The sequence below is a fragment of the Vulpes vulpes genome, chromosome 11, assembly GCF_048418805.1.
Source record: "Vulpes vulpes isolate BD-2025 chromosome 11, VulVul3, whole genome shotgun sequence".
In the NCBI taxonomy this organism is placed as follows: domain Eukaryota; kingdom Metazoa; phylum Chordata; class Mammalia; order Carnivora; family Canidae; genus Vulpes; species Vulpes vulpes.
This window is the reverse complement of record NC_132790.1, coordinates 88,234,796-88,252,817: the sequence shown is the minus strand read 5'-3', so window position 1 is coordinate 88,252,817 and position 18,022 is coordinate 88,234,796. Positions and strand designations below refer to the sequence as shown.

Below are 18,022 nucleotides of genomic sequence, written 5' to 3'. Positions count from 1 at the left end.
TACATCACAGGATGACTGTGAGCCTTGGGAGTAATACACAAAAAGTGCCAAGTACAGTGTCCAGCACATACTAGGTGCTGAGTAAACGGAAACTTTTATCACATTGTTATTATTGGCAGCAGTAGTGGCAATGCTGGCAACACTGTGTGGCCAACTCCTTGAGTGGGAGAGAGCATACATATGGACTGCCCCCCAAAATTTGCAGAAGCTGTATTGGAGGAAAGGATTGATAGATTTGGGCAACCCAGGTGGAGCTCTGTGTGCTGGGTGCTGTGCTAGTTTTCCTGTATTTTCTCCTATCCTGACCACCAACTGTTCTGAATTGCTTATCTATACCCATGGACAACAGATCATTTTTTAACATAAGTATGTCTAATGCAACATTTGGGACCTCATTATACTAGAAAAAAAAAAGTTTCCTGTAATTCAAATGTACCTGGCAAACCTTGTAGGAGAGTTGTTTGGTATGGGGACTTTAAAATGGCACCTGCCCCTGGGTGTGTCTCTGGAAGGCATGTGTGCATTGATGGACTGGGTGGCTTAGCATACTCTGTACTAGCATGTGAACTTCTGAAACTGTTCTTGGTTCTTCTGGCTCCTGGCTTTCTCCTCTCTGCCTCTCTGTACCCCAGCAGCTTCTCCTGTGGCATGTAGGAAGTATGGGCATGGCAGGAATGTACTTGACAACTGGCAGTGCAGATGGGAGAGGCAGGGCAAGAAGAATTGGTTTAAAAATATATACCAGTCAGCTGGCCCAGGCACCTCAACCAAACCGCTGGGGAAATGCTAGCTGCTCTCTGGGTTTGCCTCACTCCCAACAGCCCCCTGTTTAGGGGCTCTTCTTTCTGCCGTGTGTTTCATAAAAGAACAAAAAGAGACAGGGCTCTCGGTGAGAACTTTTGTTAATGCATAATTTCAAAAATATGAAATTGTGATGTTCTGGGTTGATGGCATTGTGATGTTCTGGGTTGTGTCAATGGATAATCCTCAAAAAAAAAAAAAGTAAAATCATGACTGTCATACATAAATAAAAGTGAATACATGTTAAAGATTTTTATTTAACTCATTCATGAGAAAACTGTGTTGCAACCTTTTGAAAAAATAAAAATAAAAACCATACATCTGTGTGCAGTAAAGGAATGTTGAAACGAAGGAGCAAATAAACATAAAATGGGCTTGGGGGTGTTGGGCTGAGTTGTATCTCTCAAAACTCCTATGTTTAAGTCCCAACCTCTGGGATACCTCAGACTGTGACTGTATTTGGAGATAGGGTCTTTAAAGAGGTGATTAAATTAAAATGAGGCCATTAGGATGAGCCCTAATCCAATATGAGTGGTGTTCTTATAAGAAGAAATTAGGATATGGAGACAGCAGGAAGATCATGGGCAGACAGGAGAAAATAGTCATATAGAAGTCAAAGAGAGAGGCCTCACAAGAAATCGACCCCATTAACACCTTGATCTTGGACTTGGAGACTCCAGAACTGGGAGATAATAAATTTCTGATTTTCAAGCCACCTGGTCGGCAATACTTTGTTATCTTAGCCCTGACCAACTAATGCAGGGCTGGGGGTCATTTGCATGTCTATAGACAAGAATTATTTTGCATTCTCATTAGTTATCTTGTTTATAGAGCTGTAAAATCGCTCCTTTAGAGTCAGATAACCTAGTCAGTTTAATAGTAAGATAATTTATGACTAGGATCAGTAAATTACTAATTGTGGGCCAAATTTATTCCTACTACCTGTATTTTATAAATAAGTCTTTATTGGCATACAGCCATACTTAGTCCTTCACATATTGTCTAGGCTGCTTTATTATTACAAAGGTAGAGATAAGTCCTTGCCAAAGTCTAACATATTTACACTCTGGTCTTTTATAGATAAAATTTGCATATCCTCCTCTAGGCAATGCATCAGTTTTCTATTGAAACACAAATGATTCCTTACAATCAGAGTGCCATTCAAGGTCATCTGGTCCAGGGGTTCCCAGATTTTGAGATCTCACAGGTTGGTAAAATTTCAAAAAACATTTGAGGAATGGTCAGAGGGTCTCCAATTTTACTTTTGTTAAATATCAGCTACTTCATAAATTTGTTGTGTATATGTGCAAAAAGGTGATTTTATTAAAGCATGGGAATAGGACCCCTGGCAGAAAGAGCTGCTGCATAAAAAGATATTTTGAAGTGAATAGTGCTTGAGAAACTGTACTGCATTGTACTTGATGATGCGTTGTGATTTCATTTCTCTTACATTTGGTAAAACCTTCACCACGGACCACCACAATTCATGGTCTAGATTGTGGAACCAATATTCTGGCCCACTTTTAGGCACCAATTGCTGGCTCTGTCCAGGGAGACTCTGCTGGCTTAGACTAGGAGTCCAGGCCTTACTCCTAGGACACAGGCTGATACCTTTCAGCCCAAAAGGAGTCCTTAGGGACTGATTATTGCCAGAACCAGCCTGGGCATGCCCCACATACCCAGGTCCAGTTATGATGGGCCCTGCCTTGCTTTAAATAATGCTTTTTTTCTCTAATTAAAAAATAAACAAATAAAATAAAGTGTTCAGTATAGAAAACTTAAGGAAAAGTGGGAAGAACAAAACTCATCTCTACCCAGAGAAGTATAAAGATTTACTGATGTACGGGAGCAACAAAAACACTTTCCAATCTAAAAATCCTAAAGGGAGAAAACAAGTATCTCTCCCCAAAGCAAGATGGAGCCTAGCACATGGCATGTAGCAATATATATTGAACGAACAACTAAACCTAAATAACTGCAATTATTTTTTTCTAGATGATCCAGGAAAACTCAGTAAGTCTTTGAAAAATTTTTTGATTTGATTATCAAGTACAATCCCTTTAATTAATGGCTAATATGATAAGTTTTCCCAGCATCCCCCCTCATTCTTGCATTAAATTTTTTTTCCTTGTATCATTTTTTAAAAAAAATCCTTAAGAGGGGATTCCTGGGTGGCTCAGCGGTTTAGCGCCTGCCTTCAGCCCAGGGCGTGATCCTGGGGTTCCGGGATCAAGTCGCACATCAGGCTCCTTGCATGGAGCCTGCTTCTCCCTCTGCCTGTGTCTCTGCCCCTCTGTGTGTGTCTCTCATGAATGAATAAATAAAATCTTAAAAATAAAATAAAATAAAATAAAATATCCTTAAGATTTAAGACTGCCCAGGACAATTTAAAGATTATGTATTTTCACTAGTTTTCATGTCCAGACAATTTACATTAATCAAGTCTTATTAAACTACTCTAATGATACATACAGTATAATAACTTTTAAAAATTAATTTGGTAAACTCTCATGATTTCAAGACATGCAGTTCCTAAGAAACCCAATTAATTGAATTTTCACTTCCATGCCTGGTCATCTAAATGAGAAACATCTTAAATCTGACATTCAAAATGAACAATTGAGAATATTTTTTTTAACTCTTTGTGGTGCACAATCTTAAACTAAATAATTCATCACTGTTTGTTATGAAAATCTCATGCATACCTTCTGCTGTGAGGGCAACTCTACATCCCTTCCTGCAGGTTATCCGTCTCCTTTAAACCCATCTTCTCCTGTAGGAGACAAACATTCCAAATAGCCCCTGACAAATAGCCCCTCTCTGGTTCTTTGTTTGCATATGTCACTCACATATGTGTTTGTTTCCCCTAATGTTTCATTATGTTTATGAAACTTTTCTATAAAAACAGAAGTCAATAAAAAAAAACCCCAAAAACATAAGTTCGTTTTAACTTTGGAGAATAAGCAAGCATCATCCCCTTTCAAAAATCACATTCTTCTTTGATGACATCTGGTTTCGTCTTCTTGAAGTTTTTACTTAAATCCCACCCACGACCTGCTGCAGATCACTTTACAATCACTTGTTTCTCTCCATCTCCAATATTATTCTCCCCATCAGGTCTGTTCCTCACTTGCCTGGCCCTTGTAGCCAGGAGCCTCCATCACTCTGACATGACCCAGGTGGGTCCTGTACCTGGCATGTGATAAGGATGGGGCCTGGGATGAACTCCAATGTTTCCATGTATTCTAGTTAGTTCTTTCTTTCATTGTGCATAAAAGCTTTCCTTTTAAACTGCTCCCTAGGACCCAGGTCTCTTCATTCTCTCACAGCCTTTGGAATTTTCAATTAAGGTGGCCAAATTTAGCTCTTACTAGTTTGTTCCCTGACCTAGAATAATTTGACCTGCTGCTACTTACTTACTATTAACCTTCAATTTATTATGCCCCTACTATATGCAAGTCATGTGCTATGTGTTTCTTATACATTACTTCTAGTCTTTGCAACAACCCTGAAAAGCTGTGTGACCTTGGATAAGCTATAGAACATCTCCGAGCTTTAGTTTCTCATTTTTAAAGGAAGATTTATTTATTTATTTGAGGAGGAGGAGAGGAATGGGTGGGCAGTGGGAGAGAGAGAATCCCAAGCAGATTCCCCACTGAGTGCAGAGCCAGATGCGGGGCTTGATCTCATGATCCTGAGAGCACCATCTGAGCTGAAATCAAGAGTCAGACACTCAACTGACTGAACCACCTAGGCACCCCAGTTTCTCATTTAAAATGTGAATAACAACCCTGACAAGAGGCTGCATTTTACCTTACACCATATAGCCTCTCTTAGACAGTTGTCTTATTTCTCTATGGTGTCCCCAAAATACCCAGGATAGGGTTCAATGTGTAACTTAACTCAACACATATTTACTTGGAGATTGTTTAAATATAGTTATCTTCCTCAATTACTATCTTGAGTTAGTTCTAAGAAATGAAACACAGATTTCTACTAAAGTTTATCAAAAGCAGTAGACATTTACAATAAGGAACCAATGCAAGAAGACATTACTTTGAAATGTCTAATTATAAAGCTAAATACTAAAAACTCTACTCTTGGAAAGTTCTGTCTTGTGATTTTGTTTTTTGTTAAAATAGACTTGTTACAAATTTCATCAAATTTTAATCTACTTTCTTGTCTTAGGAAAAAGAATCTGCTGGACACAGTTGTATCTGCTTTGATGACCCAGGACTCTGCAGTGTCTCCAGAGCAGGATTTGGAGCATCAAGAACTTGCTGAGGATAGAGAATGAGCAGAAGGGTGAGTAGCAGATGAACTAACCCAGGACTCAAGTCCAAGAGGATTTCTTACTATTCCTGCAGGATATGGCTAATGCTGTCTTATAATTGATGAGAATTATTGTTAGCTGGATTCCAATTAACCAAATATTTTTTGACCAGTGTTTTTGCAACTCTTGCCTCCCTTACTCAAGAGAGAAAACTTTTAAAATGATTCAGCCAGGTTTCTCACCACTGGGACAAGTGAGATTTCCTAATGCACACATACATCTTTTTTTACCCTTTTTAAAAATTTCATTTTATTATTATTTTTAGTAAGCTCTATGCCCAACGTGGGGCTTGAAGTCACAACCCCACTCTGAGGTCAAGGGTCACATGCTCTACCAGCTGACCAGCCAGGTGCCCCCCTTTTTTTCTTTAAGTATAATCACCTCAGATTTATATTTATTTGTGCCCCAAATATTTTTTTGCACCCTTAGAATTTTCACTTTGGCTGTGCTCATGAGAAGTGCTAATTCTACAATAAAGTGCTGGCTGGGTAGCCACTTGAAGTGAGGGCTACCATTTGTTCAAATCAGCTGCCAAAGCCTATATTTCTCCTTCAAGTCTTGAAAGAGCCAAGAGCCTTAGAGCCAAAAGCCTACTTCACAAGATATGTGTGAAGAACTACAGTGTACAAGGACAGGAAAGTCTACAGGATGAATACAGATTATCTTCAGTTTTATATATACTGCAACTGCCAAAATTACGTGTTTTGGGGGTATTTGAAAAGTTGCTACCCTCCCCAAAAAAAAGTTGCTCCCAAATGTACAGTTGAAACCTTGAGCAACCCAAACATGAACCCTACATAACAGCATTTAAGCCTATGTGGCATGGTTCTCAAACTTGCCGGACATTAGAAGCACCTAGGGAGCTTCTGAGAATCTAGATGCCCAGACTGCACCCCAGACCAATTAAAATCTGGGGGTAGGAGTCAGACATTGGTACTTTTAAAAGATCTCTAGGTGATTCCAAAGTTCAGCAAAGTTTGGGAACTAATGGCATGTGGAAAAATACATATAAGCAATTTGTAGCATGTTACCTAAAGGACTCAACTTACGGAATACTTTAATTCACAGATCTTGTAGTGTTTATGTTTAAAATGCTTCAACATTATAATGGTAAAATATTGCCGGAATATGACAAAGGGACTTTTGGTAAGTTAAAAAATATTCTGTAATTTTAAATATTGCCCAAATATTACAATCCACTCCTTTTTAGGGAGAGGATATCAGGAACATTTATTTCCAGCTTTCAAATCCTTTTTATAACTACAGAGGCAAAAGAAATACTGAAAGATGAAGGGAAGAAAGGATATAAACAAAGAAAAACTAAAATGATTATTTACCAAGAATTGCAAATGCTCATTTTCTGAGCATTACCACAACGTTCCATTCTCTATTCCTAGGACTTTGTGTAATTTTCAGGGACATGATGGTGGCAGGCTCATGCTTTTAGTTTATCAAAATAAACCTGAGTGTTCCTTTTCCCAGGCCTCAGTGAAAACTGAGACTTTACTCATCTTTATGAAAAAAGAGAGAAAGAAGAAAGAGGTGAGGGGAGAGAGAGAGAGAGAGAGGGAGAGAGAAGGAAGGAAGGAGGAAGAAAGGAGAGGAAAGAAGAGGAAGGGAAGGAGAGAGGGGAGAAAAGGGGTAGAAGAGGGGAAGAGGAGAGGAGGTAAGGGGTAGGGTGGAGAGTGAGAGAAAGGGGAGGAGAGGGGAAAGAGAGGGGAGGTGGAGGGGAGGGGAGAAAAATGTGTCCTAGTGGTAAGCTCACCTGTCCTTTGAACTGTTCTATGGTTGAAATGCCCCTCCTGATTGATCAGTCCTCATTCAACAGATTTTCATGTGTTAGGAACATTCAAGGATTATGTCAGCTGAGATTCCTGCTGCCCATCTGGTAGAGAAAACAACTTATAATAACAAACACACACCAGACTTGGATGAATTACCATCCCCACAACCTGCAGGCCTGTTGGGGTCGTTCAATTCTTCAAACAGTCCTGTTTCTATAATCTCTTCCTGCCATGCTATGGGGACAGCACCTGTTGCAAATCTTTGGAAGAACACCTTGTCTTTATCATCAAATTCGATTCCCCGAACCTCAGAGAAATCTTCAATTTCAGCAATGTCTTTGGCATAAACCACTGAAGGATCTGGCACAAATGGGGGCTCAACCAGGCCAGCTTCCAGGCGAGCAAAATTGATGGTTTTGAAGAAAGGGTGTTGCCTTGGATCATCAGACTTTTCTCTGTGAAGAAAGGAGATGGTCAGCCTTAGACACAGTAACAAACCAAAACAGGAAATGTTTTAACAATACAAAGTGTGTAGCATTCTTTTCCTGCAATACATTTTATTTTAATTTCAAAGACAATATAACAATGTAAAGAATAATTTGGAAAAATAATAACTTGAAAAATCACCCATGATTTTAAAAAATTTACCCACAATTCCATCTTATGCAGACAGTAGCATCTTTGTTGTTTGCAGATAAATTTCACATGTAGATCTAATCTTCAGAGTCAAGCAGTTGACATGACTTTTATTTTTAGTGCTCAATGGAAATACAGGCAAAATTCAGTGGAACCCAAACCTGCTTGCCTACAACTTCCAGTCATTGCACTTTGCTCTACTCTTCAGCGTCACATTGAACAAGGGAAGCATGTCTCTTCCCACACAGCCCCCCTCACATTCTAAAGACAGCACCCATATCTCCTCACTCTTCATATAACATGATTTTTAGGAGCTCCACCTACCTCCCCAACTGCCGCAATATTTTTAAAGATTTAAAAAATCCATTACTAATTTTTAGTAGCATCCATTCAATGCTCAAGACTATGGCTATTTTTTATCAAGCCCTTCTTCTTTGTGTTAGAAATCATTCCAGTATTTGCCTTAGTATAAGGGGGGGGGGGGGATATGTGTTTCCAACTGTGTGACCTCTTGTATTAGTGATCTATTGCTGTGTAACAAACTGCCCCAACATTCAGTGGCTTAAAACAACATTATTATCTCAGTTTCTGTGGGTCAAGAATCTAGAACCAGTTTAACTGGGTGCCTCTGGTTCAAGGTCTTTCATGAGGTTTCAGTAAAGCTGTACATCCGGGGGCACCTGGTAGCTCAGTGGTTGAGTGTCTGTCTTTGGCTCAAGTCGTGATCCCGAGGTCCTGGGATCGAGTCTCACCTCATGCTTCCTGCAGGGAGCCTGCTTCTCCCTCTGCCTATGTCTCTGCCTCTCTCTGTGTGTCTCTCATGAAAATAAATAAATAAAATCTTAAAAAAAAAAAAAAAAAGCTCTTCATCAAGGCTATGGTCTCAACTGAAGGTTCAGGGGGGTTAGGGGAGGAAATCTGCTTCCAAGCCCATTCACATGGTTATTGGCAGGTCTTCGTACCTTACCACATGAGCCTCTTCACAAAGCTACCTTATAACTTTACAGCTGGCTTTCCCCAGGGCAAATGATCAGAGAGGGAGGAAGGGAGGATGGGAAAGAGAAAGAGTGAACCCAAGATAAAAGGCACAGTCTTCTTACTACCTAATCTTAGAAATGATATCTTATCACTTCTGCCATGTTGTTAGAAGCAGATGAATAAGTCCAGCCTACCCTTAAGGGAAGGGATTACACAAGAGTGTGGATAACAGGAGGTGGGGAGGAACGCCTGAGTGGCTCAGCGGTGAGGGCCTGCCTTTGGCCCAGGGCATGATCATGGGGTCCCAGGATTGAGTCCCACATCGGGCTCCCTGCATGGAGCCTGCCTTTCTCTCTGCCTATGTCTCTGCCTCTCTCTCTCTCTCTCTCTGTGTGTCTCATGAATAAATAAATAAAATCTTAAAAACAAAAAAGGAGGTGCGGATCTTTGGGGGCACACTAGGGGTAGCCTACTGCACATTTCTCTTGGTTCCTCTTAAGTACAGGTTTTTGTTTCGTTTTGTTTTGACAGAAAAGTCAATTTATGTCATAAATCAACCTTGGTAAAAATTAATCACTTTCATACGTTTCCTTTTACTTTTATTCCAGTTATCAAAAAGCTTTTAGGAAAAGGATTGAGGAATTCTCCCTTTAGAGACTTCCTACTATGTCAGATAATTACTGCGGTGGACTCTAACAGGTTCTAAACACAATCATGATGTTACTAATAACAATAGTGAGAATAACTGGCATTTATCCTGAACTCACTTTTAACTCACAAAGTTAAGCTCTGCGTTTATGTTATCACATTTAACCATCACAATAATGCCTGTCTGTCTTTTCATTGTATTTTTAACCTCTTTATTTGCTTCTGCATTCATATATAGCTGTGCGTCTGAAAAGGCCAAAAAACACAGGTGAATTTTTCAAAGGAAAATTATAATAAAATATTATTATGGAAAAGAGAAATCCAGCTGGAGGCATTTGATGCCCAGCCATTCCCTGGGTTGTTCTGTGATTCAGGTCTAGCCCCATCCAGGATGGCTGATGCAGGACTCCTTGGACTTTTCTCATTATGACCCAACTGGAAAACAAGCATGGAGAACTGTATCATGAGATACTACAAGGTGTCTGTGTCTTTTTTATCCCAAGCCACCAAGTCTCCATCAATTGAAAGGAAGGAAAATGCAGGCTTGCTGTCTTCTAGAACCTAATGACTGATGTCTGTGTGGTTTACATCCTGTAGAGTCAGAGCCTTGAGGGAGGGTTACTGAGATAATTCAGTAAGATGGATTTTTCTCTTAAATTAGGTTTACTGAGGTATAATTTACACAGCAAATGGTGGTGGGGAGGATATCAGAGAGAATTTAAATGTAGCAGAACAAGGACAGACCTAGAATTCCACTTAAGGAGATAAGGAATGAACCCCAAGATTTTGTGTCTCAAAGAAAACAAAGGAGTTGGAATGGGTCCAGGTGCCATGAGGAAGGAGCTGGAAACCCCTTGATGGCCACCAGCAGGTATGAACACACTGTCCTAGGGGTCAAGAGAGCACCTTAACCTCACTCTGAGCAGCTTTAACGTGGATAAACAAAGAGTGCCCAGGGGCTCAGGAACCTTGAGAAACTTGCCAAGCCAGTCTTGACAAGAGGGTGAACAGTTCTGTCTGTGGTTGCTGATGCTAACAACAAGACTAGGCTTTCCAACCCCTATTCCTTTTACTCAGTGTCTGGGCCACTGCAAATCTGATCGCTTTATCCTTTGCACTAATGACTCTTACCTCAGTTCTGTAATTAGAAATCACATGGATATTATTATTTTACTCTTGAATCTTTCCCTGACAGCTTCATTCAGGGACCTTTTGGCCCATCATTATGCAGTGCACTTTGGACAAATAGGAGAGGCTATTGATGGAGGCAACATCTTTTGCAATAGCCAGCCTGGCAGTGGCAGGAAGACTTCTCCTCCTGACTGGAGTAGATCCTACTTCAGAGCATTTACAGGAGCTCTTGTATTACTGAACCCCACAGAGAGATTACGACGCATTTTCTTATAACAGTTAATGAAGGAAAGATACCAACTGAGCATACTTGAAGACCACTCTGTGGGGTTTGGTCTGCCAGGAACAGTACGTATTGGTACAAAATTACGTGTTGGGGAAGCACTTAAGTCAGAGATTTGCATGGTTATTTGATCTTGTTCTGCTGTATTGACTGATTGGAAGAAAACCTGCAAAGTGCTTAAGTGGTCTTCAGCTTTTATTTTATTAGAAAATATCATAAACCCCATCTAGAGCCTTTGTGAGAGGCTCTGAAAAGCTTTCGACTTCTATGCAAAATTAATTCACAGACCTACAAAGACAAAGGAGGAGATGCTTTCAATGATGCCTAAAGAAGGAAAAGTGTTTTAAAATTTATTTCAAATGTTTGTGAATGCAAGAGGGAAGGGGCACTTGACCCCTCTGCTGTTTAACACATTGTGTAGGCATTTGCTTGGCTTTGAAGGACACCACTAAATTCATCAAACATTATCTCATTTTAATTTAAAAAATATACAGAGAGCTGAAATAAAAATGTTAGACGGTTTTCTCTTTCACCGAACAGCTGGTTTTTATATGCCTTTTCTCTAATGTTGTAAACAGTTTTATTCAAAACAGTCACAACAACAGATGCTTTATAAAAAAGTTTTGCTTGATGGAGCAGCTTCAGGCAATGATCCAGGGCTTTAAGGTGGTATTTTCCTGAAGAAGTTTGTCAATATTTCATTTTATATACCCAAAGTGTGTTTATAGAGTATCAAGATAGATTTTCAATCAAACATGCCAAGTGGGTGGTAGTCTCTTCGGGGAGGTCATCTGAAGCATCTGAAGAGACTGCTTTTTCCTTGCTGCCTCTTCCACTATTGGTGTGCCCTCTTATACTCCCTGCCATACAGTAGAGATGGTCAGTGGTCACCATTTCTGGTTCTCCTCTCCTTCCTGGGCACATGGAAGGCAACACTAGCCAGATCCTTCGACCTGGTATAGGGCCAAGGGCTCCTTCTGGCCAAACCGAAGTGAGTGTAGGTCACTTCCCTGCTGAGGCAGTACAAAGCTCCTCTAGGTTCTCTACCCTTTCTTCTCTTGCTATCTCTTCTCTTGCTATAGTGACTGGAAGCCTCAAGTTCCAATGGAGCTGTCAAATGGAAAGTAGCCTGGCTTTCTGAGTCACTGCTCCGAAGGGAGATACCCGAAGGGAGGGCTGCTGCACCCATAATGGACTTTATGTGAGTGAGAAAAATTCCTTTCATTTCAAGCTGTGGAGACTATGGGATTTGCTTGTTATCATGACATGGCTGATTCTGACCACATTAATACAACAATGTTGGAAGCTATACAGGAAAATCAGTTCCAGGTTTTACTTCGAGTAAACGTAGAGATTCCGTCAAATTTCAAAGTGCTCATTTGTTAGCTTGGTATCTGTCATGCTTTGGAAGTTATTACAAATGGATTTTCTTTTGCTATTTAAAGAAATGAGGTTGAAAATTAAAAGCTTACCTCCATATTCAAATATTTTGAATTAAGGCAGCCTCTTCTAGAGCCTTCACCAGCAGCTACTTGGAAGATTTAGGGTAATTTTACTGCCTACATTCTGGGGTAAATATTAAAAATCAGTCCTATAACTTCATGTTGTAGCTTTTGTATTTGTATATATTTTAAAATTTTGAAAATTCAATCTAAGAATTTAGACGTTCAAGCTCATAATTTAGCCAAAATATTATCTGCTATCTCTCTTAGAATAAACTAGTAATAATTGCTATCACTTTTTGAACAGGTCTGAACATACATTATATCTAACTTTACATATGTCATATCTAAACCTCAAAGTATCCCACTGTATTAGCCAGGATTCTCTAGAGAAACAGAATCAACAGGATGCTGGGGATCCCTGGGTGGCTCAGCGGTTTAGTGCCTGCCTTCCGCCCAGGGCATGATCCTGGGACTCCCAAGATCGACTCCCAAGATCGACTCCCGCATCCGGCTCCCTCTGTGGAGCCTGCTTCTCCCTCTGCCTGTGTCTCTGCCTCTCTCTCTCTGTGTGTCTCTCATGAATAAATAATAAAATCTTAAAAAAAAAAAAACAAAACAGGATGTTGAAGGGGTCCAGAATGTACCACAGTAGCATAAAAATTATTTTGAGCTGAAGGCATTTGCGAGTCAACAGATACAGGTTTGAACTCCCCTTATCGGCCTAGAAGCAAAGACTCCCCCAGAAACTCAACTCATAAATCTCCCTGGGAGTTTTAGAGCTGGGAAAGCTTGACTCCTCTTGTCTGCACCACACCTAAACAGACAGATTGTCACGAAACTATCATTATCTCCCATCTCTTCTCCTGAGGACCCATTTATCTCTCTCCTAAAGTCATTTGTTTTCACAGAAGTGCCCTTCCCCCCACCAATTCTAAGAAATTATTTGTTTTCCTGCAAGTACCCTTCTCCTCCTCCCCTTCCCCTATTCAGGTGGCCTATAATTCTAATTGATCCCAGTCACATTTTTCTGTGAACTCTTGTATATGTGCATCAATAAAAACCTGCCTTTTTCTCTTGCTAATCTGTTTTTTGTCAGCTTAGTTTGCAGGCCTCCAAACCTAAGAGGGTAGAGGAAAAGTTTTTCTCCCTGACAGTAATGTGTGTATGTATATGAGAGCGATTGAGAGAGGGAGAGGGAGAGAGAGAGTGAGAGAAGAGAAAAAGAGAGACAGAGAAAGAAAGACAGAAAGAAAAAGAGAAAGGGGAGGGAGGGAGGGAGGAAGAAAGAAAAAGAAAAGAGAAGGAGAGAGAGAGAGGGGAGGGAGGGAGGAAGGAAAGAAGAAGGAAGGAAGGAAGGAAGGAAGGAAGGAAGGAAGGAAGGAAGGAAAGTAAAAAAGGCAGAGAGAAGTTTATTTTAAGGAATTGGCTCACACAATTGTGGAGGTTTGGCAAGTCCAAATCCTGCAAGGTAGGCTGTCAAGCTGGAGACTCAGGGGAAGAGTTGCACTTCAAGTCCAAAGGTGTTTTGTCAGCAGAATTCCCTCTTCTCCCAGGGAAGTCAGTCTTTTTCTGTTAAGGCCTTCAACTGATTGGATGAGATCCACCCACATTATAAAGAATAATCTCCTTTACTCAAAGCCTACTGATTTATATATTAATCTTTTTTTATATTAATCTTAACTAAAAAATACCTGCACAGAAATCTCTAGAATAATTATCTGAGTATTGTAACCTAATCAAGTTGTCAAAAAATTAATCATTACACCTCTAAATCCCCCATTTTGAAACATGAAGATATTGAGACTCTGAGAAAGTAGTTCAATTGCTTGAGGTAAAATGATATATAGAGCTAGGATGTGAGTCTATGTTTGTGAATCTAAAGCCCTTGGTTTTTTCTTTGTAGAACATAGTCATCCACTGCCCATGGCCTTTTTATAGGTCAGCTTTTACTTCTTTTGTTTCTCCTAAAATATCTTGATCTTACTATTCCATGTAAGCAATAAAACTCAACTTTCTTCAAAAGTAACATCAACTGTATTTAACATACCTGGCAATAGTATATGTACTCACTAAATATCTGTTGACCAGTTGACATCTTGCAGAGACATTTAAAAGGGGCAGAATTTTCCAGAGCTATAACTTTCCAGTACTGATGGGTTTTAAGTTTTAGTTTTAATTTTATTCATTTTTGAACCATTTTATTCCCATGATTCAAAATTCAAAAGATAATAGGGTCATAGAGTGAAAATCCTCATTTGCATACTTGTCACCTGCCCCTAATTTCTTTTTCTTAGAGGCAACCAATCATAGACATTCTTTGTATACTCTGCCCAAAATATTTGGGTTCATGCTAGGCAACTATTTAAATTATAGATTTCTTTTCTTTCTTTGAAGTATGCTGTTTTGCACCTCACTTTTTTCACTTTAAGATATATCTGAGATCATCCTACATTGAGTGCTCACGGTGTTTGAAAGTACTGGAAATATGTAACCATATAATATGCAAAGAATAATAGGAAAATAATAATACTGAATTCCGAGGCCTTGTCACTAATCCAAAGTATTTTCCAAATCCCGTGGACAATGCTGACATAGCTAATCACCTCTATTATATGGTAGTTTACCTGCTTCCTAAACGTTGCTCTGGTTTCTTAGCCAAGAAGAGTCTGCAAATATCTTTTGCTTCCTCTGTGAAGTTATCATGTTGGAATTGGACGTCTTCTTTCAGGGTTCTTTGCTTTAAATCCTCTTTACTGACTTTTTCCTTGTAATCTTTGAATGGTGTCCGTCCAGCAACCATTTCATAGATACTGCATCCCATTGCAAACCAGTCCACAGGATAGGAATAACTCACTTTTTCCATTAGGATTTCAGGAGCCATATAACCATTGGTTCCAGCCTGTAGCACCCCAAACAAGAACAAAACAAAAACACTAATGTGAGTATAACAGATGCTGCTGATTGCCTGTCCAATGCCCATTCTCCTTTTCTTTCTTTGTGAAGGGGAATCCTAACTTATTTGGGGTGGCAATGTGTCTAACCTGATCTAGCCTCTGCTTTCCTAGCAGCCTCTGGTGCTGCTGGTGCAGGCCATGTCATCCATTCTGGCCAATGAGAAGTAAAGAGAATTTAGATGGAGTGCCTTCTAAAGATTTTATTTTATTTATTTATTTATTTATTTATTTATTTATTTATTTGAGAGAGAGAGAGAGAGAGAGAGTGAGAGAAAGAGAGCACAGAGGGAGAGTGACAAGCAAACTGCCCACTAAGCAGAGACCTGTTCCTGGGCTTGATCCTAGGAGCCATAGATCACAACCAAGCTGAAGGCAGACACTGAGCCACTCAGGAGCCCGGCTGGAGTGCATTCTAAAATAGACAGATGAGGAGTGCCTGGGTGGCTCAGACAATTGACTCTTAATCTCAGCTGAGGGTTCATGCTAGGCATGGAGCCCACTGAATAAATGAATGAATGAATGAATAATAAAATAAAGAGATAGATGAAGCTGCCCTTGAAATGGGGAGGTCACGTAGCCCCACACTTCATCATTAAGGTAAAAACTTCAAGTGAATGTCTCTATGATTCCCCTAAGCTCTGCCTCTGTATTTTACTCACAGATAATAGAAAATTAGATGCATAGTTTTTTAAAGGTTGAACACTTTATTGCTAATATTGAATGTTTATATATTATCTGGTCTCTGATTCTTACTCTATTTGCTATATAACAATATTAATATCACACTCTGTGTCTGCATTAAAAAATTAGCATAATCATTTTAATCTAAAAAATTCCACACATGAAATTTCATTTAACATGCCTAACTATATTTTGCAGGCACATTTCTACTGACAATACATGCCAAATAACCACTGGGTTAAAAACATATTTTTTTATATAACATAAAATTTGCCCTCTTGGGGCACCTGGGTGGCTCAGCGGTTGAGTGTCTGCCTTTCGCTCAGGTCATGATCCTGCAGTCCTGGGATTGAGTCCCACATTGGACTCCTGGTGGGGAGCCTGCTTCTCTCTCTGTCTGTGTCTCTGTCTCTCTCTCTGTGTGTCTCTCATGAATAAAGATTTTTTTTTTTAAATTTACCTTCTTAATAATTTTTAAATATACAGTTTGAGAGTACTAAGTACATTCACAATATGGTTGTGCAACCATAATCACTTTCTATCTCCAGAACTCTCTTTATCTTGCAAAACTGAAACTCTAGTCCCATTCAACAACTCCCCATTGTCCCCCACCCCTACCCGAGGCCCTGGCAACCACCATTTTACTTTCTGTCTCTATGAATCTAACTACTCCAGGTACCTCATGAATGTGGAATCATGCAGTTATTGTCTTTTTGTGAATGTGTTATTTTAATACATTAATTCAACAGATTTTTAAAAAGATTTTATTTATTTATTTATTTATTTATTTATTTATTTGAGAGAGAGAGAGAGAGAGATGGAGGGAGTACATGTGTGTGCAGAGGGAGGGGCAGAAAGAGAGGGTGGGTGAGAGGGAAGGAATCCCAAGCAGACTCCAGGTCAAGCACAGGGCTCCTCACAAGGGGCTTGATCCCACAACCGAGATCATGACCTGAACCAAAACCAAGAGTTGGACACTTAACTGATTGAGCCACTGAGGTGTCCCCAACCAATATTTAATGAATATCTATAACATAACTTATAAACTATATACACACACATACACAAACACATATGTTTTCCAAAAACTAACTTGTTTTTGGCTAAAGTATAATGTATGACCTCTGTAGCAATTAAAAATTCAAAGAACACCCTAAAATGATAATAAGCTTCTATTAGTCCATAAAAATGATATTATAAATTATTAGCATAGCTGTGAGAAACAGAGGTGCTCTGTAAATTGACTCATACTTTTAGGAGAACAGTAAGATGTAGAGTCATAGCAAATAATAATGTACCAACTGTTCCTATCCTTCAACCAGGTTACTTAATCCTGAGTATATATCTCAAAGAAATGACTCAGAAAAAAGAAAAAGGAATCTACATTGAGATGTTCATAGCTCCATTATTCATAATGGTCACAAGCTGGAAACCTCCAAATGCCCATCAATAAAGACAACAGATTAGAGTCTATTGCTAATACCAAGAAGTTTATATATATAATGGACTTCACACACTTATTACAAATATGCATTCCAGTACATCAAAAAAGGTTGGAAAGGGATGCCTGGGTGGCTCAATGGTTGAGCATCTGCCTTTGGCTCAAGGTGTGATCTGGGAGTCAGAGGATCGAGTCCTGCATCAGGCTCCCTGCATGGAGCCTGCTTCTCCTTCTGTCTGTGTCTCTGCCTCTCTCTGTGTGTCTCTCATGAGTAAATAAATAAAATCTTTAAAAAAAAAAAAAGTTGGAAAGTGTTAGTTGTGTATTGGGTGATTTTTTTTTTTTTTCTGATTCCTTAAGTATATGTTTTTCTATGCACTATACATATGCCTTAGGAATATTACATTTCATAGATAATTTCTACATGGATAATAACAATGAAAATTATATATGGCCCAAGCACTAATGGGAAGTAGTTGGCTTGTTCTGGAAGTGACTGGGTTCTGACAGGCTGAGCATGAGTCAGCATGGCACTGCTGTTTTCATAGAAGCTGATATATAATTTGGGTGACCATACGTTCCGGTTTGCTGGGTACAGTCCCAGTTTACATTTGTTGTCCTAGAATCTTGTCTAGTTTTGCATTTCTCCAGACAAAAGGGTCCTGTAGGCTCCCCTGAGACCCAGGATGAAGTCTTACTCATCTTTCTATCCAAACTAGGAATTTACTGTAGGGCCTCACCATCCAACCGATATTTATTGAGCTAAGCTGAGTAAGTTCTAGGGATACCAAGATATATAATACCTGGCCCCTACCCTTCAGGATTTACAGGCTGGTGGAGAAAGGTCAAAAGGTTAATTCAATAGAGTAAATGCCAGTATGGGAGTATAAAACAAGCACAGGGAGGC

General features: G+C 39.6%; 1 protein-coding gene and 1 pseudogene across 1 annotated transcript in view; one reads left to right on the top strand and one right to left on the bottom strand.

Moving 5' to 3' along the window:
* LOC112934999 (heterogeneous nuclear ribonucleoprotein A1-like 2) overlaps positions 1-5,098 on the top strand; it is a 41,418-nt pseudogene extending 36,320 nt beyond the window's left edge.
* A 257-nt stretch (positions 5,099-5,355) lies between these two features.
* GRK7 (G protein-coupled receptor kinase 7) overlaps positions 5,356-18,022 on the bottom strand; it is a 30,294-nt gene continuing 17,627 nt past the window's right edge. Inside the window, exons 3-4 of the mRNA XM_026018525.2 lie at positions 14,664-14,938; positions 5,356-7,373 (exon numbers count right to left, since the gene is read on the bottom strand). Of these exons, the coding sequence (XP_025874310.1) occupies positions 7,037-7,373; positions 14,664-14,938 (612 nt within the window). The 3' untranslated portion in view covers positions 5,356-7,036. The remainder of the gene's footprint in view (positions 7,374-14,663; positions 14,939-18,022) is intronic.